General features: G+C 49.9%; 1 protein-coding gene across 1 annotated transcript; it reads left to right on the top strand.

Moving 5' to 3' along the window:
• The first annotated feature begins 157 nt into the window (after positions 1–157).
• Positions 158–12886, top strand: lima1a (LIM domain and actin binding 1a). The gene is made up of 11 exons (XM_048983927.1): positions 158–385; positions 2961–3099; positions 3759–3804; positions 6831–7118; positions 9575–9647; positions 9749–9864; positions 10312–10389; positions 10536–10590; positions 10684–10766; positions 10877–11010; positions 11106–12886. The coding sequence occupies exons 2-11, from the start codon at positions 2978–2980 to the stop codon at positions 12070–12072; spliced, it is 1962 nt and encodes a 653-aa protein (XP_048839884.1). The 5' UTR covers positions 158–385; positions 2961–2977; the 3' UTR covers positions 12073–12886.
• Positions 12887–27851: the final 14965 nt, after the last annotated feature.

Genomic DNA, 27851 nt, shown 5'->3' with positions numbered 1-27851 from the left:
TTCCCAGAAACCAGACAGTGACTTACACACTGACCCACCCACAAGTGTACACGCCTCCCATGAGCTCGCTTTACAGAGAACAGGGAAGAGCAGAGACACATTTGGGCGGCAGGGCACACCTGGCAGGTGAAAAGCAGCACTCATTGGTGCACCGAGTCACATGACCAGGTCACCCCGCCTCCTCCAGTCCCACACACATATACAGGCTCACTGAGTGTGCTGACTGTTACGGAGCTGCCCTGAAGGACTAGCGCACCGTGGAAGAGAATCTGGAGCCTGGGATTTGTGGGAGAGACAATAAGCCGCAAAGACTCACAGCCCCACACACCTGAGAGAAAAGCACCGAGAGTAAAACAAAAAGACGGATCCCTTACTAAAACCAAAGGTAAGTTTGGTAGGGGCTTCATCAAACATTTTCCACTTCAGGACAAAAAGGGCTCCAGCAGAATGAACTTGGGGCAGCTGCAGCCAGTGACACTCCCTGTTTTTGGTGCTCTAAGCTGAGACGAGGAACTTGTGGTGAACATGTTGGTCTAGAATATCAAGTTACACAGAGTTTATACTATAACTGGAATATTAATCTCAACAGAGTATTGGCCCCGCATAACAACTGGAATATTAGTGTTTTCCCTGGCTGATGCTTGCAGTAATACTCTGTAGTGTGTTACTCGATTGGCTGCAGTAATAGTCTGTAGTGTGGTTACAGTATTCGTTTATACACTAGCTGCAGTCTACAACTGTGCTAAATCTGTATAGTTTCCAGTGAATGGTGAAGAAATACTCTGTTCCGTTACCCATGACACACAGGTGCCATTGTGGTGATGAACTGTGCTTCAGGTAAAGGGCCAGGAATCCAAGGTTAGAAAGCAGTGTCAGGATCTGTCAGCGGACATGAGAAGGCAAGCTGGCTTGTGATGGCTTTGCTGCCAAACGTGATTATCATCCCAGTGCTGTTAATGTGGACTGGTTACGGAGATGAGCTCCCTGCAAGGGGTTTCATGGTGCTCAGCTTCCCTGCTGTCGGATATAAATATCCCCAGGCAAGGTTTGACCAATAACAGGGACAGGGTGCTCTTAATTAGGTGGGGTGGGGGTGGGGCTGTTAATTAGCACCACTTTAAGCAAAGTGGGTGTGACTTTTCTGAAACGTATCCTTTTTATGATGTAGCTCATCATCAGTCATGTCTGTTAGCGTGTAGCGTGTCCCTCCTGCACCACACTGACCTGTATCACCATGCTTCCCGGCTTGGTAGGTTTTTAGGGATGTCTGTCCTCTGTAAGACTCCCCTCGCTTTCCCTAATGGCACCACAGCTGAGCTCAACCCACAAGGTGGTGTCATGTAGCCATTTCAGGTGTAGCGCAGTAGGGTCAGGCTGGCGCCCCCTCTGGTCAGGCGTGGAACATTGGTGGCCTGTGGCTTTGGACTGGTGTGTCTGGCCAGGTCTGCACACTGTGTTTCTACTGCAACTCCTACGATGACGTATATAGGGCTGGGTCTGTGTGGAGAGGAATTAGTCTCAGTATAATTGATAAATACAATCCATCCCTAACAGACGCTTCACGAATGTGTTTTACTATCCATCCATAAATATCTCTCAACTTGTGTCTTGTAAATTTTAATTTAAAAAATGCAGAATGAGGTGCACACATGTATGAACATTTGCCTGAACAAACTTTCTGTTTGTACAGATTCCTTACAATTTGTCTGTGTGTGTGTTTTTTGCAATAGTATATTTTTAAAATGTACGAGCGGTTTGCGAATGCTTACAAGTGCATTTATGGATCATGCTACACACGTGAATTCAGTGGCGTACTTTAGAGATTTCCCTCACGCTGTTTTGAAGCCCGGTCCACGCGCACATCGCTGCTGATCGACGCGTAGCTCCGCTACCGCTAGGGGGCGCTAATGTGTCTTAAATCCAGACACAATCACTTTATCTCGACTTATTTCCTGCAAACTAATCAGCTTCGCAGTTAATCGGAGTACTGCCGACTTTGCTCGATTGAATGGATGAAGGTGGCAGAAACCAGCATATCGAATGGGTAGGTGTCAAGATAGGAGAGGGATTTGTGTGTGGATAATAAAACACATTTGTGAAGTTTGCGTTACACACAGATTGTACTACATATATTTGCAAATACAATTTGAGACTAATCTCTCTCCATAGATTTGCAGGACAGGACATTCATGATAAAAGTAGGTGGAAAGACCCCCCCTCCCCACCACCACCACCCATTCCCAGGCATGCAAACATTTTCTTTCAAAGGAATCTGCCTTTTGCTAATTCTGGGCAGATTTCCAGGGAAAGGGGGAAATGAAAAGATTCCTTTTGCCAGGTTAAACATCCCTGGACATGGAGACACATGCTGCATGCGGCAGGAAGTGCTCCCTGGGCCTGATGCCTGGGGGTGTAATGTCCTGGAAACACACTCTGCGTGATGTCAGGAGCGAATCCCCGGTCCACTCGGGGCCGCCTGTGTGTTCCACTGCAGTCTGTGTTTGCAGTGTTAGCCTCTAAGCTGCATGTCCCACCTATCCCAGTTTGCGGTCTGTCTCCCCAGGGTCACTGGTGCTGCCCGGCATGGGTTTCTCATTTCTGAGGTTCCACTCAAAAGGTCACTTCAGTGACACCATCGCTTCATGGTCACATACTGTACAACGCTACTCTTGGTGTGTATAGACAGAAAAGGGTAGCTAGTTAACCGGTTAGCAGAACATGCTGCTTCAGCTTCTTCTAAATAAGGAGGGCGTTTATTGAATAGTAAGTGTGGTGACAGATGGGTGGTTCGTGTGGTAGTCACAGGGTCAGGGAGGATACGCTGTCGTTTGCTTGCCTGAGGTGCATTCTGGGTAGTGCTGGCTTTGTTATTAAACAACGGACTCTGCAGGCTTTGAAGGCTTTCTCAGCCCCACCCTTCCATAATGGTAACAGTGCCCCTCTGCTCTCTGTGTGTCCAGGCCCTGGAACTGCAGAGATGGAGGCCAGTCTGTTTACCCGCCGGCAGTGGGCTTCACAGTCACTGAGAGTCACTGCTAAGGAGATCTCCCTGGTGGGCGTGAGGGGGAGGAGCAGCGCCATTGCCGACCGCTTCACCAAGTGCGTGTCCTCTGATCACCTTCTTGTTCACTCCCTTAAACTCGCCCCACTAATGTCTCAGCAGGCCCTGGGGCCCCTGGATGCTCAGTCTCAGCTGTCCTTGGGGCCCCTGGATGCTCAGTCTCAGCTGTCCTTGGGGCCCCTTCCTCCCTGCACTGCATCTGAGTGTGTTAAGAAGACTGTAGTTTAATAGTGATCCAGCCCCCACCCGCCACGATGGCACAGCTTTCCGAACAGTAACCCACAGGACATGATGCAGAAAGACAGCTCTACATGCACAGCTGGTTAACGTCATGCACACAACCAAACACTTTCTGCAGCCAAAGCAGGTTCTGTATATGCAAAACAGGAGCTGCATTTTTCCTTTTTAACTGCATTTTGGCTGAAGTGCTTGTTGTACTGCTGCAGTCCAGCAGAGGACAGCACTGATTTGGACACAGCAAGAGGCAAGAAAAATGTCTTTAGGCAGGTGATTTACGAACCAGACAGCCTCACAACAGCTTGTGGTCCTCTGGCTTCAGAATGGGATTATGGGGGTGGAGCTATGTGTGGGGTTGGGGCTGGGTGGGGGGGGTCTGGATTAAGGCACAGTCCTGTCAGGTCTTCAGGGACTCTTCCTGTTTTCAACTCTTCCTTATTTCTCCTGTGTTATACCTCAGATACCAAAAGGCAGCAGAAGAGGTGAACTGGGACAGGAAGAAGGCAGTGAGTATCACTCGGACATGAACACTGGGAACACAGGATGCTGGGAAGGGAGGCGGAGTCAGTCACACGAGCACCTCACACACCAGTCTGATCTGGCCTCAAGCGAGCGAACCTCTTTTCTCCAACTCAAACCATAAGCCGTCGTTTTTTCATTCTTAGTCAGATTTCCTGCATAAATTTCGTTCCTGCATAGATTTATATTTGTTTATTCCTGGACTTTCCCAGAGTTTTACACGAACATTAAAATGATTAACAAACCATCCTGCTTGTATGCAAAATATTTTATAGTTTCAAAAGGATTTGCCTGTTATCTGTTTGCTTTTCTTTCCCACAAACTGTTTATGTGTGAGTTACAATACAGCCTGTGTTTTAGGAATCAAAGGAATTTCCAGACCGCAACACACCATGTGCCACACTGTTATGCAAAACGATTTCATGTCGATCTTTCATGCCGTCTTCCCTCTGAGGAACTTTGATGCCAGTTACCTGCATCTGACCTAACAAAGCTGTCATATTGCCACGTAAGACAGATTTCACTGCAGTGCAGAAGACTGGAATTGTTAATATCTTGAGGTTGCTAAGAGGACAGGCAGAGACCGTAGTGCCGTAAAAGATGTGGCTGAATTGAATGTACTTTGGAAGAGTTCAAATAAGGAACCGTGAAAGTTGTTTCACAAGGTAGATTTATCTCATGAAGCCTTTAGCCGACAGCAGAGAGAGATCCGTCGGCATGGCGAGGGTCATGTGACCGTGGCTCTGCACTGAGGGCTGAGTGTCCCCTTGTAATCCCTGATCCTTGCTTAGGCTCCCTAATGTGCAGGTAATCCCAGTAGGTTAGCATTAGCGATAGCATCTGCGTGCTCGTCCGGGATGGAGGGGCAGCCAGCAGGAGGCAGCTTGCAGGGACGAGGTCCTACCTGAATGCTTCTGTGCTGAGGTTGTTGGTTTAAAGTATAAGGTATGTGTGGTAGGGTTAGGGCCGGCTAAGTAAAGGTTAGGTTCTTCTGTCTTATTAACCACTCGCCCTCCATGTTGGAGTTTTTGGGAGTGAGACGCGCGTGTGATTGTCTCTCCGCGGTTCCTGTCACCCGTCAGAGGACCGCCATGCGGCAGCTGGGTCCGCCCCCCAGTCTCACCTGACCTTTTTGGCTGTGGTTCTGAATTTGCTTCTAGGCAAACACGCCGAGAGGCGCATGCTGTCCTCAGACAGGGGGCCCATTCAGAAGTCGGGCCTCTGCCTTTTAACGCATTTGCATCCTAGAAAGCCAGAACTCCAGCGTCATATAACCGCCCTCCCCCCCGGTCACTGTACGCATGGGGCTGCTCTGAGAAGGTGTGGGGATGGAGCTCTTTCTGCCTGGAGATCTGGAACTGCTGCTTCCCGCTTTAAAAGTGTGTGTCACCATAGAGAACCTGAAGAAATATGTAGTTTCCAAGAACTTTGCTCAGATTTTTTTTCTCTGTCAAAAGTTCATTACAGTTCAGGTCTTGGGCAGTGAAGGGTTAAAAGTTTTCCTAAAATGTATCATTTCCTGCTTTGTTCCTGTTTTTTCTGCGCGTCCTCCTCCCCTCCCCCTCCCCCCCCACAGCTCTGGGGGGTGGGCGAGCCATCCCACAGTCCTTCCCTAACTGCAAACATCTGGCAGATCTTTGCTCATTTCCACGGAGGCGGACGGAGCAGGACGCCGGTGCCGCTGCGACTCTCTGCCAGGTTTCGTACTTCTCTTTCAAAGCTGAGCTCTCTTTGACCGCTTGCCGTGTTTGCTGTCATGTTCTGTCCTGTTCTTTGCTGGTGAAGACAAGCGTGTGTAGACCTGCTCACACCAGCCTGCGTTTCGTTCTTGTGGGGGCCACCTTGTCCTGTAGAATTGCTGAAATATGACTTGGGGAGGAGGATTTCTGGAACAAACTGCAATGGTTCTCATTAAACCCACGGAAGAGTGTGGGGAAATTGTGAAGGGGACACGTGTGTGAGATCGGTGAAATGGGTGGCAGACTGTTGTATAGACACGGTCAGTGTGGAGATGATCTGTTGCATTTATTTCCAGTACGTTGCTCGCTCTTTAGTAGGGTCTTCTGCTGCTGTTTGGAAATGCTCTATGGACTGCAGGTCTTCAGAAACTCACTGAGGTCCTCAAATATGTAGCGCTACGATCAACGAGGTCCTCGGAAATTTGGGGTTTCCGACCAGTGCGCAGGTTCCAGAGTAGTAAGGTCCTCAGGATTGCAGGTTCCTTGCCCCACGCTTGTATCATCTTTCTCCCCTTGGGGCTTTGTTTTCTGTTTGAGAATCGCCTACATTGTGCTGTTGGCATGACGGTGCGGGGAGTTTCGGATGATGACGGCAAGACGCGGCGTGATGCCCTCGTCAGCAGCCGCGGTTCCCTTTCCTTCTGCACCCTTCTTGGAGTCTGTGTTGTCATTCATTCATTAAAGCAACCGAACCCGATGGGGTGCAGAGCTTCCTTGGGGATCCTGTAACCTGGTTGTTCATTTTTTTTTGATGAAGTGAGACCCAGCGTTCCCGATGCCATATTCCTGACCCGGCGTTCCAACTCCATGTTCCCGAAGCTGCATTCCTGACACTTCGTTCCTATTCTGCATTCCCAACTGCACATTCCATTTTTCGTGTTCCCAAATCTGTGTTTTCCGACAAGATGTTCTCGGTCCTTTGTTCCCTTGTTCTGCATTCTCAGCTTCACGTTCCCAACTCCATGTTCTCAACTCTGTGTTTCGCCACTGCATTCCCAGTCTTTTGCTCCCAACCCAGAATTCCCAACTTCTCATTGCACACACTGCATTCCCAATTCTGCATTCCCGACACTGTGTTCCCAGTTCTTCATTGCACACACTGCATTCCTGATGCCGCATTCCCGACTCCATTTTCCACACTCTCTGTTTCCAGTGCCACATTCCTGATTCTGCATTTCCGTTCTCATGTGAATTGCTGTGTGAACCGTCCGACCTGCCGGTTGGCAGCTGGTGCCGATGCCTGCACAGCCATATTTCCTGCTTTCTGCCGGCAGGTGGTGGACAGTCTCTCCCCCAGCGTCCGCGGCGGTAACCTAAGCGTGCTCAGGAGGCACTGGGAGGAGATCCCCTGCGCAGAGTCACCACCTCCAGCCTCACCTCAGAGAGCCCGACACAACCCGGAGGAGGAGGAGGTCTTCATGGAGAGAGCCCAGCAGTGGGCACAGGTGGTGGCGGGTGCCAGCCGGACCCCCGTGGTACCCAGCTCCCCTGCCGAGAAGCCTAGCGTGCCTCTCAACAGCCTGAAGATGATGTTTGAGAGAGGAGGGGGCACGCCGAACAAGGTGAGTTCCTGACCCCCTCCTCCCTAACCATGACCCTAACCATCCTCCACTGCCCAGGCAGTGTCCTAACTCTGACCCATAAACCTCCTCTCTCACTGTCAGGTATGTGTCTGTAAGGTAGTGTGTCCTTTTATCTGTGTTCTCCTGCTCTTGGAAGACCTACCTCCTGCATACGTAACATGACACATGAATACCCTTTGAGTGGGAAAGCAGGATGGTATGTAGGGGTCACCTGGGCATGTGTGACACAGGACATGTCATAGATGCTTCGTGTTCCTAGAGCATGCGGCTTGTGATAGACGCACTGTGTTCCCAGAGCGTGTTTGGATCCACTCAAGTGCAACCTTATGCCAGGATGGAAGCAGAACATGGGTGAGGTCAGATCGTGTGATAGGGTTTGAAGGCCTTGGTCGTGTTCCTCTGGAGTACCGCAGTCGCAGGTGGCTGTGCGGACCGGCGTCTGTGACGCTATCCTGGCCTTTCAGGGTCCTCCTCAGTCCTGGTTCCATAAATGCTGACTTTGCTCACATCATGTGACCTTTGTCAGCTGACAGGAAATACCACACGCAGCTTAAAGGCAGAGCAGAGGATGAGGCCAGCTGAAGCTCTGCCTGCTGAGAGCGTACAGGCATACGTACATGCTCACACATGTGGGCTGCACTCACACCCTACAGTCAGACACACACACACATGCACACCCCCGTGTGGACACCTGGAGCAGGGATGATGTGATAGGAGAGGTATGCGCCCCCAGCCCAGCTCCCCTTACACTCGATTCTTCTGTTCCATCAAAGCCTCCCTTTTTCCCCTTCTCTTTCTCTTCTCCCTCCCTCTTTCCTTCTCTTCCCCTCTCCCCCTTTCTCCCTCTCGTTTTCTCTTTCCTTCTCTCTCGTCCCCTTTCCCCCTCCCTTTCTCTCTCCCTCCCACTCTCTCTCTCCCCCTCCTCCATCTCTTACCCTTTCTTTTTCTCTCCCTGCTTCTTTGCCTGAGCCTCCGGGCAGAATGAGCCACCCTCTGCATGTCCGCTCCATCACCTTGCTCCCCTCACTCCCCCAGGCCTGTCCTGTGCTGTCCTGTCAGCTACATGCAACAGCTTGCTGGAAAGCAGCTGGCTTATCGCGTAATCCGAGTGTCTGAGGGCCGTGGGGCGGGGCTACCCAGGCCGGTCCCTGAGCGGCGCGTGTGTGTGTGTGTGTCACGCCAGTGTCGGGTTACCACCTCTCCGCTGAAGCCCTTTGTGCTACATTCTCTATCTCATTTTCCTCCACAACCTGCAGCGCCCTGACTGGGACATGCTAGAATGGGCTAAGATGTTGCATTTCGCTTAAATAACAGATAATGGATCCCAAACAACATGTTCACAGTCCTCCGTGACTTTAAAGTCTGTGAAGGGCTACCTTATCTCCTCATTTATAAAATCATCATCATGTTCTCCCACTGTCCACAGACAATCTAGCCTTTTAACTTAAGAGCTAAACACCCCCTCAGGAAATGCATTTTGGGTGAATAGAGTCACACAAAGCGAGACCGACCAGTTAACTCTTCACAGGGCCTTTAGCTATTCAGGGCTTTAGCCCAGTGGTGCAGCTGGCCAGTGGGTGGCGCTCTTGCCTTACACCCCAGAGCTATGTGTGTTGATGGAGCAAGACCAGCACCCCTTACTGTTAATCCAGCCCTAGCTGGACATTTATGAGCGAGCCCCCCCACCTCAAGGCCCCCTGACTGTCTGAAGAATCGGGGGTGCATTCCTTTATTCTGTGGGTATAATCACTCTCAGCAGGTCCCGGGGAAGTGGTGCTGTGTGTCAGGCTGTGCGCATGCTCCAGGTTGGACTAATAGCCTCACCATTCTGCAGGCCTGGAGCTCATGCTGTGGAGGGCAGAGGGTATCGCGCTGGTGCCCAAGCCCCTGTGAGCTGTGCTTCACCTGCACAGGTCGCTGTTATCCCCCCCTGTCCAGCCAGCAGTGATTAATCCAGGGCCACACAAACACACCAGCTGCTGGCCTGCTAAGAGTCTTACCCCCACTGGCATCAGCTCCCTCGCTCTGCTCCGGGAGGCCAGACAGCAGGCTTCACCCCCTACCCCTCCGCTGAGATCTACCCCAGGAAGCGGCTTATATTTCTTTATTTATAAATCTCGTGCCGCACTAGTGTGTTTAAGCGATGCCAGGAAATCCAGCAGGACCTGTGAGGAAATCGCTGTAAACTCCAGGAGTCAATTCGCATCGCTGAGCAGATAAAGGCTCCCTTTAGGTGTGAGAAATGGCGGGATTTTGGCAGGAAGGGCAAAATTAGTAAAAGGGTGGCTGCCAAGCGTCACGTAGCTGGTGCCCGTCCACGCTGGAATGTTCTGGTGCAGAGGTGGGATGGACGTGCTGCATAGGGTACAAGTGGCGTGAGACTAGTATTAGACTACTGACATCAATCCTTACTGATGATGTCTTTCTCTGGTCAGGCGTCCAAAGAACCTGTGAAGACTGGCGTAAGCGGCATCTTCTCAGAGGACACGGATCACCTGGAGGACAAAGGTATGAAGGTTAGGGTATGAGGCGGCACAGAGGAAGCGAAAGAGGGGAGTTACACCAGAAGCACTTTAAGTATCCATGCCCCCCCCCCCCCCCCCCCCCAGGCCTCCTGGAGCGGCCGGTGTCCCCCAACCGCCTGGAGAGCACACCTCTGCGGGACAGGATGGCCAAGTACCAGGCAGCTTTGTCCAAACAGACCCCGTCATCCGCTGGGCAAAACGTGAGTCGCTGAACTGTTTTTGTATCCGTCCAGGGGCGCTGTAAAGGGGCGGTAAACGATGGCGATTCTCGGGGCCCATGACTGAGAGGGGGCCCAGAGAAGCCCCCAATAAACTGTGTTGGGGGGCCCTGTCAAGATTCTTTTCATGGGGCCCAAAATCCTTAGCAGCGCCCCTGTATCCGTGTGTCACCTGACCATGTGTCATGGATACTCCACACCGGTCTTGGGCATGTACCTGAATCTGCTTAAGCTGAATGCTGCAAATTCTGGACATGTCCTCTGGAGCATCCACAGCTCAGTAACAGTATCGTTGGGTATCACTGAAGCTAGACGGGGTGTTTACAATTTGGCCGTCCTCCATGTGTCCTGATTTGATTTCATAAAATGTCCCTGATTTGTTCTAGATTCCTCCTTGACCTGTCTTTGGTCTGTCCCCCGTGTCTGCAGAGCGACCCAGTGGAACCTGAGGTCCGCATCCATACCATAAAACAGAAGGAGAACGTCCCCCCCGACTCCACCAACACGGTGAGAATCCAGGTCACGTGACCACTGAATGTTACAACATCAGCAGATTCACTTTGGGGAAAGCGAGGGGCTTTCCTGCCCAGGATTTAAGTGTGTGTATGCGGGCTAATAAATATGCTAACAGACACCCTCGCCACCTCCCTCAGGACCCGACCTCTGGCCCCATCAGCACGGCCTGCTCCACCATCGATAGCAGCGCCGGTGAGTGTCAGGGGTGCCTAGGCAAGAGGAGTGACGCACCTCCTCCTATCTGTGTGTGGGCATTGCCTACAGCAGTCGTTTCCTGTTTTTCAGGAGGCCCGGCAGTGGTGTGCGACTACAGTGCTGGCTCCCTGCTGGGTCTGTCACATGAGCACAGCCAACCCCGGACACCCAGGGTAAGTCCTCCCACACTCCCACGGTCTCGTGTGCCTTTTACAGCCCAAGTTAAACACTCAGGTGGAGCGGGCATCGGGTTGCATGTCATTAGCAAAGTGTCTGTGTGTAGAAGTTTCAATCGGCCGCATGGGAGACCTGTGTGAGCTGCCTGAAGACGGTGTATCCGCTGGAGCGGCTGGTGGCTGCTCAGCAGATTTACCACAGCGCGTGTTTCCGCTGCTCCTACTGCAACACCAAACTCAGGTATGGCAGGTACAGATCGCCGCATAGACATTTTTCTGGGAGAGGAATCGTGCGGTTCTCTCATTTGTTTTTCTTTGTCGCCCTCCGGTGGCCAGCCTTGGGAACTACGCCTCCCTGCACAACAGTGTTTACTGCAAGCCTCATTTCAACCAGCTGTTTAAGGCCAAGGGCAACTATGATGAGGGATTTGGTCACAGACCTCACAAGGAGCTGTGGGCCCCCCTCAGCGAGGGCGGTGATGAAGACACAGCCGAGAAGGAGGAGCTTGTGGAGTCTGAGGACATTCTGACAAGCTCGATGGTAGAGGAGTCACCTCTGGCCAAGGTCAATGTCTTGGCCGCATCCCTGGAGACGCGTGCCCAGATGGTCCCCGAGTCAGACCAGCTCGGCCCAGACAGAGCTCTGGAGACACGACGGCTCAAGGTTTCCTGGCCACCATCTGCCGAGGGCGAGAAGGTTCCGGATGGGGTTGGAACGGCTGTGGAGGAGGGCGCCATGAGGCCCAGTCGAGCCAAGTGGCCCCCCGAGACACGCGCCAAGGAGTCCCTGTCGACACAAAGCCCTGAACGTGCTGAGCTCGCTAACCTGCGTCGGTGCTCCTCCCTGAAGGAACGTAGCCAGCCCTTTTCCCTGGCTAGGCCCAGTCCCTCCCCCACCTCTGCCCCCAGAGAGCCCCAGTGCCCACGGGGGGGTCTGCCGGAGAGGCAGGGCTCACCTGAAACAGGATCACCCGTAGCCACGCCCCACAGCAGGGAAGAAGGTGCCTCAGACAATGAGGATGAGGAAGCTGAGCCGGAAGAGGTGGTGCAGAAGGAAGATGAAGTTTTCACGCCAATGGTGGACCTCCTCGAAGAAGGAAGACAGGAGCAGCCGCCATTCCCAATGTGCCAAAGCATCTGTCCCGGGGTCCTGAGCGATAGCTGGCACAAGCGGGGCTCTCAAGAAGTCGAGTCTGGGGATGGAGAAGAGGTGGACGAGGCCGGGGAGCATCTGACCGTGGAGGAGCTGATTAAAAGGAACCGTTACTATGAGGAAGATGAGGAAGAGGAGCAGTTCGCCTGAATCAGAGTTGGGAGGAGGAAGTCCGCCGCTCGCAGCCTTGAACCCTTTGCCTTTCTGGGCTCGATCATTACTTTGCTGCCTCATTATCTTTTCTTCGTGCCTTTTATAGAGACCTAGTGGTGTTGATGCCAAGCAGAGAACAAGGTGCCCTCGCTGCATCCCCCTCGTGTTCCTCGAACACGTCACTGTTTCCGTAAGCAGGTAGCCAACTGGTGTTAGACATACGGAATGTACTCGGGCATTGCACATTAACTGGTAAAGGCAGGTCTTTTCACAACACATAGTCTTTTATCAGATTTATACCTTTTTTCTTTTGTACATTCTTAGATTGATGTACTAACATGTTTTGTATTTTAGATTTTTAAAAACTATATATTTTAACTTAGGTTAACTTAGGGTAAGAAACTGGAAATGTTTAATTCTGCTTTAAATGGCAGAGGCACATTTTATTTAAACTGACTGATGTGAGAAAGATGCTGGAAACATAAGACCAATGTTCATAACACAGACATCTCTTGCTACCCCTGAGTCCAGTCAGGTCTGGATGCACAGGAAGTAGATCCATGCTGCCTGGCCACTTCCTGTTTTAGCCCCGCCTCCCCTGGCTTTCATACACTCCCCTGCTGAGTCCGGCACCCTTTTCTCTCTCTCCTTCTTTTCATCCTGAGTGCATTCCTTGCTTACTTTGGCTGTCTTCTCTCATTGTCAGACTAGTAGACACAAACTACAGGCCAGCACAGAGCCACGTAACACATGTACCAGTTATCTGATTCATATTTCTTCGTTAAAGATTTGAATAAATACTTCATACAAACCTGCTGTGTGCGTGCTGCCGTTTTAAAACGTCCTGTCTATACGTAGCTGTAAAAACAGTCAGCAGCTCCATTATTCTGAGTGATGTGTCTAATGTCATTTCCAGCTCTGCGTTGTTGAGGAGCGACAGGAATCACAGTCGCACACAGTTCTCTTACACGAACATTCCCTTAATTTTCAGTCAATTAGTGTTAATCAGTGTACTCCAGGATGCTGTGCCTGTGATTGGAAGATAGCTGGTTCAAATCCCAGGCTCAGTCAAAGGGTGTCACTGCTGGGTTCTTAAGACGTTTAGAGCCCAGCTGCTACAATTCTACGTCGCTTTGGATGAAAGAGCTTGCAAGATGTGTAAATATAATTAAAACACAGTGTGTCATGCCATTTAACACACCCTTATGAAACAAAAATATGTGAATATATTATACATTTCCATATATGGGAGACTAGAGCTTATATTTTCCAATAAACTGCAATATATGCCTGGACCATCCATCCATCCATTTTCCAGACCACTTATCCTACTGCGACGTGGGGGGTCTGGAGCCTATCCCGGAAGCAATGGGCACGAGGCAGGGAACAACCCAGGATGGGGGGCCAGCCCATCGCAGGGCACACTCACACACCATTCACTCACACATGCACTCCTATGGGCAATTTAGCAAGTCCAGTTAGCCTCAGCATGTCTTTGGACTGTGGGGGGAAACCGGAGTACCCGGAGGAAACCCCACGACGACATGGGGAGAACATGCAGACTCCACACACATGTGACCCAGGCGGAGACTCGAATCTGGGATGCCTGGACCATACATGGCTATATACTAATACATACGAAAAATATGTTGCAATGAAGACTGCACTACATTTTTACATGTAATAGTTTTTGAACATTTATATTTATGATTGTGTTTATGCATTTTACCCTTATGCAATGTAAACATATTTACCTGTATATTAACTCCATCCATCCATCCATCCATTTTCCAAACCACTTATCCTACTGGGTCGCGGGGGGTCTGGAGCCTATCCCGGAAGCAATGGGCACGAGGCTGGGAACACCCCAGGATGGGGGGCCAGCCCATCGCAGGGCACACTCACACACCATTCACTTACACATGCACACCTATGGGCAATTTAGCGACTCCAATTAGCCTTAGCGTGTTTTTGGACTGTGGGGGGGAAACCGGAGTACCCGGAGGAAGTCCCATGATGACATGGGGAGAACATGCAAACTCCACACACATGTGACCCAGGTGGGTATACCAAGAAATTACCGTGCATTTTAACCTCTATACTGCAAATGAAGTATAAATTAGCATATAAAGGTTAAAATATACGATCATGTCTTTTCATATTTGTGCAAATGCACATAAAATGCGTACACATTCATGCTGTTACAACAATCGATTGCAGCACGTATCGCTTTTACGGGGGATTGCGAACTTGCATACCAGTTGTCAATCCCTGGGTATACGCAAGTACAAAGAACTAGGATGCTGTGAGTACGCACGCTACGCTGCTGCGCGGCGGGAGTAGTGGCCAGAAGTCGTACTCGGCGGAGTTGGTGTGCAGAATAAAATCTGATGTTACGGACAGGAAACGGGAGCCCAACTAAAGCAATTTGTACTTACAGTCCTTTTCGTTCGTATCTCTGAAAATGCGTAAATTGAAAGTTCGTAAGCAGAGGAACGTCTGCATATTCCATCCATTTTCTGCCACTTATTTGGGGTCGGGTTGTGAGGGCTGCAGTCTAAGCACGGATGCCCAGACCTCCCTCTCACTAGCCACCTCCTCTAGCTCCACCAGGGGAATACCATGGAGTTCCCAGGTCAGTCGAGAGATAAAATCTTTCCAGCGTGTCCTGGGATCTCCTCTTGGTTGGACATGCCCGAAACACCTCCCCGGGGAGCCGTCCAGGAGGCATCCTAGACAGATGCCCAAACCACCACACCTGGCTCCTTTCGATACAGATGAGCAGCAGCTCTACTCTGAGCCTCTCTCAAATATCCAAGCTCCTCATCCTATCTCTAAGGCTGAAACCAGACACCATGCAAAAGAAACTCATTTCTGCCTCTTGTATCCGCAATCTCATTCTTTCGCTCACTACCCAGAGCTCATGACTATAGGTGAGGGTAGGAATGTAGATCCACCAATAAATCAAAACCTTTGCCTTCCAGCTCCTCTTCCCTCTGTAACAGAATGATACAGCTTCCACATTACTGCAGACGCTGCACCAGTCCATCTGTTTATCTCTTGCTCCCTTCTTCCCTTACTCATGCATGTTCTCCCCATGTCATCGTGGGGTTTCCTCCGGTTTCCCCCCACAGTCCAAAGACATGCTGAGGCTAATTGGAGCTACTAAATTGCCCGTGTGAGTGGATGGTGTGTGAGTGTGCCCTGTGGTGGGCTGGCCCCCGGTCCTGGAATGTTCCCTGCCTCGTGCCCATAGCTTCGGGGATAGGTTCCGGACCCTCCGCGACCCAGTAGGGTAGTGCAAGGTTTATAAAATTAGTGGAGACATTAATCCGCTAATAAAAAGTTAGCTTAGCTAATTAGCAGTTAGAACCCTGCACACTACTGAATAAGAACCTGCAGCTGCTGAATGGAATCCAATAGCAAGATGGGAAACTGCTTCACCTAAGTGAACCTGCACGTAAGTGCAATATATTTGATGATAACAAGAACCACCCTTTCACTCTTTTCGGAAAGCAAAAGCAGGCAGTTGAACCGCATCCTGCTTTCATTGAGCTGGGAGTGCTGGGATCTCTGGTCAGTTGGCTACTCCACCTTCCCTTCTTGGGCATGGTGACACCATCTTTGCGTATAAATTCAGCACATCTGTGGACACAAGAGGGTGCTAGTGAGTTTCTTTTCTGCAGAACTGCCTGTAAGTGGAAACACCTGCACCCAAACGCACCTCCTGCTATCATGTGAAAATATGAAGGTAAAGTGATGGCATCTAGCTGGACTTCTGACTCTTGATTGCGGACCTGATACAGTCAAAGTAGTTTCAGAAATTGCTCATGGTTTTAGCTAAATTGGGGTTCTGCTCAGACTTTCATGGGCGCCATGGTTTGTAGCGACTCTCCTGTCCTCGTATCGATCTGCATCCTCTTCGCTGACCTCCTCCTCTTCCTCCCTGTTTGTTAAGCCGCTGCTCGGGCCACACACCGGTCACTATGGTGACCATCACCTGGAGCAGGGCCACAAAGAGTAATGAGGGTCATCTGATTAAAGATGGGAGAGGCAAAGGAGAGAGGGGAGTCTACATGCCGCTGAATGGAGGCAGGGGGTGAGTCACTAATCAGCAGCAGCGCAGTAGGAGCAGCTTACGATTCTGAGCAGTGTGAAGCCTGACCAGAGGATAGTGGCTGATAGGGGATTGATAATCACGCCGGTTTCTGGGTGGGACAGAGCCTCCTGAGCCCGGCCCAAACCCCCAGAGACGACTCCCAGCCGTATGCGTGGGATGGTTAAGGTGGGACCGGGAGCCACAAACATCTGCGCTGCCAGCGGGGCTTATTAAGCATGTTCCCGTTTAAACTTGCACGGGGCCTTTCCAAGCTCGACATTCCTGGCAGCTTTTCCAAGCTCCGCGTGCCTCCGCGCGACACGCTCTCACACGCGGCCGAGCACGCAAACCGGCCCCCGCACCCGCTCCCCTGCGCTGCGCTTCGACCTCCCCGCTCACCTAAAAAAAAGGCTGAAACACAAAAGCCAGGAAAACAACAATAAAGAAGGGAACAGTCCGGAAAAGGTAGCCTCTTAGAGATCTGAGCACGGCGGAATGGGTAAATATTTGTCAGGTTGTCATGGGACCCGTCCCCCCGCTCAGGATACTGTTTAAACAATCTGTAACAGGGGGGGGGGGGGGGCGCGGGGATCCCAATGCGGGTCTCGGTGACAACATCGGCAGCTCCGCAAGCACTAAAAATAGCACTCGACGTGAGCGGTCCAGCAGGCGGGATGGACACAGCGTGGGGTGGGGGGTGCTTGTGAGCGGCCATGCGGCCTTCTGCTGAGGGGGGGCACAGAGCTCACATCTGATCCTCTGCCATAAAGCGAGGAAGTGACAAGCACCTCTGGCACCACAGGAAGCCAAACCCTGAGCCACATGTCCGGTCCCCCCGTCTAATATGCACCCTGACACCAGGAGGAATTCGGAGCTCGGTCTTGGATGGGAAGGCCTTGCCCCTCCAAAGACCCCCCCAGCTGCGCCCCAACGCAGCCCCAGGTGTGGTGACTCATTTGAATATAGTGTTGAGTGGTTGCAAGGGATTTTCGGGGTAAAGGTGATTCACTGCTGATTCCCAGCGATAGCGTGATATCTGGGAGAGGGCTGATCCGAGCCGGATAAGAGCGCCGCCGCGAGGGCATGCCAGTCCTAACGGGGGCGCTAAGAAAATAAACAGGCAGGCTGCTCTGACACGCTGGCTGGGGGTAAGGGGGGGTAACCTGCAGGAGTCAGATGCAGGAGGGACAGCTGCCCTCCTGATGTTTAGTAAATGGACCTTATTGTGGTGGCTTGGGCACAGAATCTGATTGGCTGCCTCCTATTTTGACTGTCCCCACTCTGGATTTTCACTGAGCCCCCAGCTGATTATCACTGATCCCCCTCCCAATTCTTACTGAACCCCCCCCCCTGATTCTGACTGATCCTCACCAGATTCTGATCGAGCCCCTTCCTGATTCCTACTGAGGAAATATATTACTGCAAAGCAGCCTTTTATTCATTTAATTTGAAAGACAAAAAATGCTAAATACTGCAGATGTATGATGAAATGTGTTAAATAATCACCATCATCATATGCAGTAAAGAACAGACCAAATATCTATCACCATAAAATATTTCACCACAAACTCAAATGACAGACCTCATTACACCCCTACGATCACCTTTGCTATTTTGACTGAACCCCTTTCCGATACTGACTGAGCCCCCACTCGTTTCTTCTCCCCTTCCCAATTTTGACCCAGTGTTGATTGAGTCTCCTCCCGATTCTAAATGAGTTCCCACCTAATTCTCATGGCGTCGCCTCCCAAATTTGCCTGAACCCTCTACTATTCTGAGCTCACAACCACGTCTGACTGAGCCCGATTCCAGATTCTCGATTTTTTACTGCACTCCCTCCTGATTCTAAGTGAGCCCCCTCCCTATTCTGACAGCCTCCACCTGGCTCTGATTGAGTCCCTACCCAATTCATATTGAAACCCCACCCAATTTTGACTGAGCCCCCACCCAATTCTGGTTGAGATCTCTCCTGATTTTCATTGAGCCCCCTCTCGATTCCAACTGAGCCCCCATCCAATTTTGACTGCGACCCTCAGTTTGACTGAGCCTCTACTCAATATTGACTAAACACATTATGACTTTACCTGTGCCCCCTCCTTATATTCTGGTAGATCCCCCACCTGATTCTGACTGAACTCCCTCCTAATTCCAAATGAGCCCCCACCCGACTTTGACAATGCTCCCTCCAGATTCTGAGTGAGACTCCAGCTGATTGAGCTCCCACTCGATTCCGATTGATCGCCCTCCCAGTTCTGACTCAACCCCGTCTTGGTTCTGATAGATGCTCCTCTATTTCCGACTGAACCCCTCCCTGATTCTGACTGGGCTCCTTCTTGATTCCGACTGAGCCCCCACTCGATTCCGACCGAATGCCCTGCTGATACTGATTTGCGATGTTTCTCGGGATCTGGCACCAAATAGCGTGTTTCTCCTGCTAAGATTAATCAAAACAATTACCAGTCAGTGCCTCACCGCCCCCCCATATAGTCACTACCACCATGCGATGGAGAGATTTTCTTGAAAGCCGTAGGCAGTGGGCTGTAGCTGTGTGAAAGGGGGGAGACTGATGCAGGGCAGATAACAGCCGCCCTCACAGTTTCTCACAGGCTCACGCCCAGTGAAGCCAGATAACGTCCTTCTCTGCTCTTTGTTCTGGTGTGTATTCTTTGACTTTATGACTTCTCGCTAAACAAAGTGTTTTCCTTCTGTCATCTTCCATCGTTAATCGGCTTCGATCTGTAGTGCCTTTATCTTTGTTACGTGCATATTTCCTTAGCTTATTCTTCAGCACTGGAACGGGACACTGGAGCAAAACCTGGAGCAAAATTCTGCTACTGATATTTTTCTGCTGCAATGGATGGTGTTGAGGCCAGATTAATGTAGTAAATGGCAAAATTATGAAGTTAATCTGGGGAGATGTATGGCACAGAAAGCCATTGGTTCAAAATCTCTTGCTTAGCTAAGTAGACACATCTTCCTTGGGTCCTTGAACAAGGTCCTCAACCCTCTGATAAATGCCCCAGGCGTGCTGGATAGATGGCTGACCCTGTGCTCAGACCCCAAGCTTCACTCTCACCTGTGTGCGTGTCTAACAAATGCAGAGCATGATGGGATATGCAAAAACTAATACATTTCAATGTTCCTGTACATAATGTTAAATAATTCTTAAATTCATCATACTGATGCTTCCTCCTAGGTCACCAGTCACGTGTTGGACACCACTGCAAACTGCTGAATACTATGGTGAACAGAAACATCACATGACACAGGAGAGTCAAACGTACCCAGAGCTGTCATGATAAACTCCATCCATGCAGGGCACCAGTTAGTTCTGCACAGTGGTTATGGTCATAAAAGGTAAACTCAGCGACACGTTGGTCAAATTAAAAAACCCCAAGATGTTTGCCAATAACCAACTGTACTTGTAAAATTCCAATAAATGCCAAACTTTAGTGTTGGATGAATAAACATTATACCATATTCAGACGCATCATTATTTTGTAAAACCAGCATTTATGATACCAAAAACAGCATTAATTCTGTTTTATTCTTTAATTCTTTCTGGTCATGCTACTTTCTCTTTCTGAGAGTGATTCCTTTGGATCAGGGCAGCATTATGGCAGAATGTCGGGCTGCTCTCCCAGGGTTCTCCAGAATGACATTTTTCCCTTCAGCTGTGGATACATTTCAACACAGCCAACAAAAACAGCCAACCGGCCAGTGTTACGATAAGATCAGAGGATGGCTCACTTCATTACCGATGATGCGTTTTAAAATCCCCACAATGAGTGGAGAAGTGAAATGTTTTCACGCGGGATTTATAACAGGATTATAAACCCCATCTGACCTCTGTACGGGAGTCCACAGGACCAGCGCTGTCCATTAACCCCATATGACCTTAGTACAGAAGTCCACAGGACCAGCACAGCCCATTAACTCCATCTGGCCTTAGTACAGAACTCCACAGGACCAGCAGTGTCCATAAATCCAATCTGACTTTAGTACTGAAGTCCACAGGACCAGCTGCGTCCATTAAATCCATCTCACCTTAGTACAGAAGTCCACAGGACCTGCACTGTCCATTAACCCCATCTGCCCTTAGTACAGAGGTCCAGAGGACCAGCTGTGTCTATTAACCACATCTGACCTTAGTACAGAACTCCACAGGACCAGCACTGTCCATTAACTCCATCTGGCCTTAGTACAGAAGTCCACAGGACCTGCACTGTCCATTAACCCCATCTTACCTTAGTACAGAGGTCCAGAGGACCAGCACTGTCCATTAACCAATCTAACCTTAGTACAGAAGGCCACAGGACCAGCACTGTCCATTAACCCCATCTGGCCTTAGTACAGAAGTCCACAGGACCAGCACTGTCCATTAACCCCATCTGACCTTAGTACAGAGGTCCACAGGACCAGCACTGTCCATTAACTCCATCTGGCCTTAGTACAGAAGTCCACAGGACCAGCACTGTCCATTAACCCCATCTTACCTTAGTACAGAGGTCCAGAGGACCAGCACTGTCCATTAACCAATCTAACCTTTGTACAGAAGTCCACAGGACCAGCACTGTCCATTAACCCCATCTGACCTTAGTACAGAAGTCCACAGGACCAGCACTGTCCATTAACCCCATCTGACCTTAGTACAGAAGTCCACAGGACCTGCACTGTCCATTAACCCCATCTGCCCTTAGTACAGAGGTCCAGAGGACCAGCTGTGTCTATTAACCACATCTGACCTTAGTACAGAACTCCACAGGACCAGCACTGTCCATTAACTCCATCTGGCCTTAGTACAGAAGTCCACAGGACCAGCACTGTCCATTAACCCCATCTGACCTTAGTACAGAGGTCCACAGGACTCGCATTGTCCATTAACCCCATCTGCCCTTGGTACAGAGGTCCACAGGACTCGCATTGTCCATTAACCCCATCTGCCCTTAGTACTGAAGTCAACAGGACCAGCACTGTCCATTATCCCCATCTAACCTTAGTACAGAAGTCCACAGGACTCGCATTGTCCATTAACCCCATCTGCCCTTAGTACTGAAGTCCACAAGACCAGCCTGGCCTTAAGCGCTTCACCATCTCCCATCTGCCCCATTCTCATAAGCAGTAATGCAGCTCAGAACAGTACACCAGCTTTTTAGTGTCTTTGCTCATTTGTCTGACTAATTACCGGGTTAGTTGCATCAGGAAACGACAGGTGAAGGAGGAGAAACACTAACGTAATCATGATTCTTCTAGACATTCTGTATTCAGCGCTTTAGATGTAGCTAATTTTAGGTTTGTAACGAAATATTATGGATTTACCGTAAGATTTCTTGCGTGAGCGCGAGAGTCTGAAAGCGCGAGTGTCGCACCAAATGCGTTGGAGCTGGCAACCCTGCCGCAGGTTTGTTCAGAATAACGAAATGAGGTCAGGTGATAACAATGCGAGTCATCCTTACTGCTGGAAAAATACAGTTGGGATCATAATACTTGTAAAGACTTCAAACATTATTAGCAAAGACAGTATGAGAGGAATGGCTCCGGCAAACAGTGGGGTGCCTGTGCGCAAGCAGCCCTATCTGATGCCCGCAGGCCATGATGTCACCTGCTGGTGCTGCCTGCATTTCCACTGTATGACAGAGTCAACAAGCTGCTAAGACACAGGGCATTAGCATGGGGGCAGATAGGCATCTTCCTGCTAAAAATACGACAAGGGCATTAGCACAGGTACGCGCACCATCAGTCTCGGCACGGGGGCGTCACACGGCACCGTGGCACACGACCTCGGTGCATGACGAGATGCTGCGGGGTGACGGCCTCTTAGCAAAGGGCCCGGGGCCTCTCCAAATCTGACGGTTCATTTTCCGGCCATGTCTGGCCTTGCTAAAAAAAAACATTCCAAAAAGCAATTCAGGACAGTCCGTAGCTTATGACTTGTTCATTGTTATTAGCATCCCTTTGCTTAGCAAGCATATACTCATCTTGCATGCCTCTGCTTTGAAAATGCATGCTGACCACATAAGTCTCCCCACACATGAATGATTGATTGAATGAATGAATGTTACATTTATATGGCACTTTTCACGACACCCAAAGTGCTTTACAGGACCGGTAGGTAGCTACTTCAAGCACCACTGTGTCACCCCCCCCAACATGGATGATGTGATGGTAGCCATTCTGCACCACTACGCCCCCCACACAGTAGCTAAGGTGATGAGGGGGCAGGGGAGAATTCACCAATTAGATATAGGGGATGATTAGGAGGCCAGATCTGATAGGGCCACAGTGGGCATTTTTAGCCAGGACATCGGGGTCCCACCCCGACTCATTGAGAAGAAGCCCAAGGACCTATTATGACCTTAGAGAGTCAGGAACTCGGTTTTACCTCTTATGCAAATGGAGGCACCATTTTTACAGCACAGTGTCCCCGTCTCTGCACTGGGGCACTGAGATCCACACAGACCACAGGATGGGCTAATCTGTTGGCCACATCAACACCTCCGTCAGCAGCAACCCAACTTCCCGAGTTGGTCTTCCATCCAAGTACTGCACCAAAACTACTCAGCTTCAGATGAATTTCCTGGTTTGAACAGCTGGTGGTTCAGCAGCTGACAAATGACACATAAGCAGATTGATCCACCTGAGCAAAATAGATGACCTGAGTGGTCCACTGAAGAGACAAAGGCAACCTGATTAGTCCACCTGAGCAACACAGGCGACCTGATTGGTCCACCTGAGTGATCATTAATGCATATCTTACATACTCATAATGTGCACCTCTACTGCACTCACAGCATGCACGGTTGCTGTCTACCATTTATAGCATGCACGTGCAGACCGCTGCATTTCCTATAATGAACAACTAAGCAACTAGCAGCCTACCTGCTAGAGCTGATGTTCAGGCTAAGGCAGGAACGTCCTTCCTAGCCAGGCACATCCTTTTCACAGCTTAACACGCATAAACACTGGCATAAACATTGTTTAAAAGCCCCTTCTAGCTCACCTTAATGTCGTCATGGTATGCAGGCCAGCATCTGCCTAACGCCTGACAGTTATCCCCCGCCAGAGACGCAAGGATGTGTATAACAGTCACCCTAAAGGGGAGGGCCCCCAGCAAACTGGGTGCTGACACCATGGACATGTCAGGTGGGAGGGGAGGGGCATTAGTGGTGCTCAGTTGCTTTTAGGACCCATATTTTTGGTTATTACATCGCAATGAAATTTATTTTACCACTCAAAGTCAGAAAAATTTGGGACAGTGTGGAAAATGCATTTCCTTCGGGGTACTCCAGTTTCCCCCCACAGTCCAAAGACATGCTGAGGCTAATTGGAGTTCCTAAATTGCCCGTAGGAGTGCATGTGTGAGTGAATGGTGTGTGAGTGTGCCCTGCGATGGGCTGGCCCCCCATTCTAGGTTTTTCCTCGCCATGTGCCCGTAGCTTCCGGGATAGGCTCCGGACCCCCCGCAACCCAGTAGGATAAGCAGTTTGGAAGATGGATGGATGGATAACAATATTTTAAATATCACAATAATTTTTTCATGCATTTGTTGACAAACTGGAGATCCTCTGCCCATCTTCGCTCCTCAAAGACTCAGCCTTTGATGGATACTGCTTTTGTACCAAATCAAGAGTACAATCATCTGCTGACATCACCTGTTTGAAAGCACGCCATTGTTTTTTTACCTCATTACTAACTCTACATTGGCCCTGTCCCAGCTTTCTTTGGAATGTGTTGCGGGCCTGAAATGCAGTAATGGAATAGATGTAAGAATGCAACAAACGAAATGAAGTTGACCAGACAAAACATGAAATATCTTGGGTTCATAGTCTGCAATGAAATAAAAGTAAATTTCAGAATCACTACATTTTAAAAAAAAAATACATTTTTATACCATCCCAGCTTTTTCTGATTTGGAGTTGTACAAATTAATAGTGTGACAATGATAGTAATAATAGCATTGGTTAATAGAGCATAGACAAACGATACCTGTATAATGTGATGACCAGGGGGTGCTTGCAGTACCTGCTGAGAAACGGTGTCCTCAGGTTCTGAGCAACGTTCACCGAACCCCCAGCTTCCTGTGTGCAGGGTCCCATCAGTCATGTGATCACACTGTATCTATGGGGAACTGGGGAGAATGCCACGTAAATATAGCACAGTATTCCATAGTAATGGCTCTTCACCCTTTCTGTAGACGCAGTGATCTGCTGGATACAGTGCTGGTATTCATGCGTGATTGGATGCAAACTGCATATGCTGACTTATGGGGAAGATGGTGGCACAGGAGGTAGTGCTCTCGTTCGGCAACTGGAGGGTTGCAGGTTCGTGCCCTGGTTCCTCCTGACCCCATAAAAGTGTCCTTGAGCAAGACACTGAACCCCAAATTGTTCCCGGTGAGCAGGTTGGCACCTTGCATGGCAGCCTCCGCCACCGGTGTGTGAATGAGTGTGTGGATGGGTGAATGTGAGGCATGAAATGTAAAGCATAACTTCAAAAAGACCAGAGTTTACTGTAAAAACAGCACGGTGTTCCCCGCCCTAATCTGACACACTGAACATTTCCCCAGCTCCCTCCTCATCCTCATCTTCACGGCCACCCTGATGAAGGGCTGCTTGCAGCTCCTGGTGGTTATGAAAGACACGGAGGCAGCAGTGTTGACATTCAGCACAAACCATAAGCACATTCTTTCAAAAAAAACCAATGAGGGCTTTGGATGTGAGTGGCATGGGGCTGTGCTCTCACTAGTCCATCATCTACAAATGGAGCAAAGACACCGTGAGAAGAGAGGAGAGGGATGGGGGACACAGCGATCAACCAGGTTGGAGATGGGCAACTGGGCTAGGCTGGTGATGGGGGACAGGGTGACTGGACTAGTATGGGGATGGGGACCAGAGTGACAGAGATGGGTGGCTGATGGAGGACAGAGCATTGCCTGGGGATGGGGGGTAGGGTGACCAGGCTGGGCATAGGGGACAGAGGAACCATATGTACCAGAACATATTGTACAAAAAAATTATTCAGCATTCCAGCTAGCCATGGTCTCCGTATCTGTCCAGACCCTGCTGTTTGGCATGAAAAAGCCAAAGTTGATGACCTTCCCCGGCCGGGGAAGGGCTGAGCAGCCCGTAGGCTGCATGAGTGACAGGCATGGTGTCATGCCCCACCCAGCCAATCCTCCTGTTTCCTTCCCCAGCATAGCCCTAACGAGCCACACCAGTTTCATATTAGTCTTACCTCTCGTTCTTGCCCTTCTGTGATTCACTCCAGCTGCCTCTCACTTGCTCTCTCGTTAGTCCATGTTATAAGTGCTTCCCAGTCCTGTGCTCCCCAGTCTTGACACTGATGTTGTTGTTCCCATAGCCCTGTTATTAGTCCAAGTTTTTGAGAACCCCCATGATCCTTTCGTTTTTCTGCCTGCTTAGTTTAATAAATTCCTTTTATTTCACCCTGGCTCCTGGCCCCGTGTCCTTGGTCCTGCTCCTCACAAGACATGGGTGCGAGCATCAGCTAATGCCTTAGCTTTTCCGGGGCGTCTACCGCAGATGTGATGATCGATTCACGTTGCCATGGCAGTCCTGAAGCTACACCACTGTTTGCAGTGGGGGGCAGGCGGGGGGGGCGGGGGGGGTGTTCATTTTAAGAGCACATTGATTGAAAGAATGTGATGGTTTGTTGCTTAGGGTGTTTTCAGGCTAGCTGGATCAAGTCGGCACCACTGGTGCAGAGAAGTAACAACAAATACAGGCATCAGACAGGGCCCAGCCCTGCCATCAGCGCCAAACATGAGGTCAGACGGCTGCACGGGGCCATAAATAGCTGGCAGAGGGATGCCTTCCATGCCGTTACACGCTCCCAACAATGACAGTGAGGTGAAGTTGTGTGGACTGTCCCTGACATCGGTCCATGAAGACTGGAATAAACATAATAGTATAACGAAATGAAATTCCGATTTAAACCACACCTGCAAAATGGGATGGTCTACGAGTTTATAATGAGTCTGACTTTGGCAAAAGAATTTGTTTGACCTCAAATTATTATCGAATTAATTCATGTGAGTGGTTTCTTTTGACAAGAGACATATGTCCAGCGCCAGGACAGGTGAGGATGCGTGTTGGACCAGACACCTGTGTCCACGTGAGATTACATTGAACCAGAAGACTAAATGGGTGGAACATCGAAGAAGCTTACAGGTGGCCCAACTGCCTCCAGAAGGTACCAGCAATCCTGCCTGGAAGCCTGAAGAACATGCACCAGAAGCTACAGCTGAGCAGGATCCTCTAGGAACAGGTCAACTTGGGGCCTGCTTCTTGTTTCTGCAACCCCACTCAAAAAGTGACTTTGTTTGTTTAATATTTAGTGTAGTGACTGTTTGATGGTCAACAGGGGTCCCAGGCTTGGTTTGAGTGGTGGTAAATACCGCCACGGAGGCAGAGAACTGCCATGAGTCTTGCCACATTCACCTCAATGCCTTCATGTCATCATGCTCTCGGTCAGGAGCCTCAGCTATCAAGCTCCAGTCAGCTAGTAAATGGGTTAAAAACTGGTGGGAATTATTCTGGCCTGATTTGTATCGTGCACCTCCAAGGAGGAATATGTCCAGCCCCTCACTGGCTCAAACACACCGCTTTAATTACACAAAATCTCTGTTTGTGTTCCGCAACACGAAGCCAGCTGCCAGGGTGATGGAAACATTTCAGAGATGCGGTTTGTGGCATTTGCTGGTCGTGTTTATCTCTCGCGGGAGCCATAGATCACACAGCAAAGGCTCCTGAAAGGCGCCATGGCCAGATGTGACGGAACAAACAAGTGTTTTTACATGAAAGTGCTGTTCATGCCTAATGACTGTAAAGCATACAGAGCATGTAACACATTTTATATATACAGGTGTGAGTGAAGTCACAGAGTCCACACATTTTATACATACAGGTATAAGTGAAGTCACAGAGTCCACACATTTTATGCATACAGGTGTGAGCAGGGACGGATTACGGACCAGGCCAACGGGGCCGCTGCCCAGGGGCCCTTGGGGTGCAGGGGGCCCGTGGGGCCCCTAGCCCAGAACAATTTGCAACGCTTATCAACAATGTATTTTTGTTTGTCTATTTTAGAGGGCCTACATTCTTTGATTCTCTGCCTACAAGGGCCCCTGACCCTATAGGGAGGGCGTTTGGCTGCCAAGGGCCCTTGAATTGTGGTTGTGCTGGTGGTGGTGGTGGTGGTGGTGGTGGTGGGGGGGGGCCCTCGCGAACGTTTTGCCCAGGGGCCCACACAACCCATAATCCGTCCCTGGGTGTGAGTGAGTTTACAGAGTCCACACATTTTATACATACAGGTATAAATTAAGTCACAGAGTCCACACATTTTATAAATACAGGTGTAAGTAAGTTTAGAAATTTCACTAATTATATGCTATAATACCATTTTAATGCACAAGTAAGTTGCTAATTAAAATAATTGCAGATTTCTTCCCCTGATAATGCTGCCAGTATCACTAAATGAAAGGTGTACCTTGTAATTTTAAAGTGTGTTGGAGGTGGTTTGTACTGCCAGGCTGAATGACTGATTTGCCTCTTTTTCACCATAAACCACGCAAACTTGCTGTTACATGCTGGTGTTTTGTTTAACATCCTGCAAGTACACAAATGTCTGTTTTTATTTCCAAAGCATAGCTTTAATG

This window comes from Brienomyrus brachyistius, chromosome 18, assembly GCF_023856365.1.
Source record: "Brienomyrus brachyistius isolate T26 chromosome 18, BBRACH_0.4, whole genome shotgun sequence".
Lineage (NCBI taxonomy): Eukaryota > Metazoa > Chordata > Actinopteri > Osteoglossiformes > Mormyridae > Brienomyrus > Brienomyrus brachyistius.
The sequence above is the reverse complement of the archived record's forward strand: the minus strand, read 5'-3'. Positions and strand labels throughout refer to the sequence as shown.

Bases quoted from the DNA above. Each gene is read 5' to 3' on its own strand.
- lima1a (XM_048983927.1), top strand. From the start codon at position 2,978: ATGGAGGCCAGTCTGTTTACCCGCCGGCAGTGGGCTTCACAGTCACTG. The intron at 3,100-3,758 runs GTGCGTGTCCTC...GTTATACCTCAG, and splicing joins ATTGCCGACCGCTTCACCAA to ATACCAAAAGGCAGCAGAAG. The intron at 10,591-10,683 runs GTGAGTGTCAGG...CCTGTTTTTCAG, and splicing joins CACCATCGATAGCAGCGCCG to GAGGCCCGGCAGTGGTGTGC.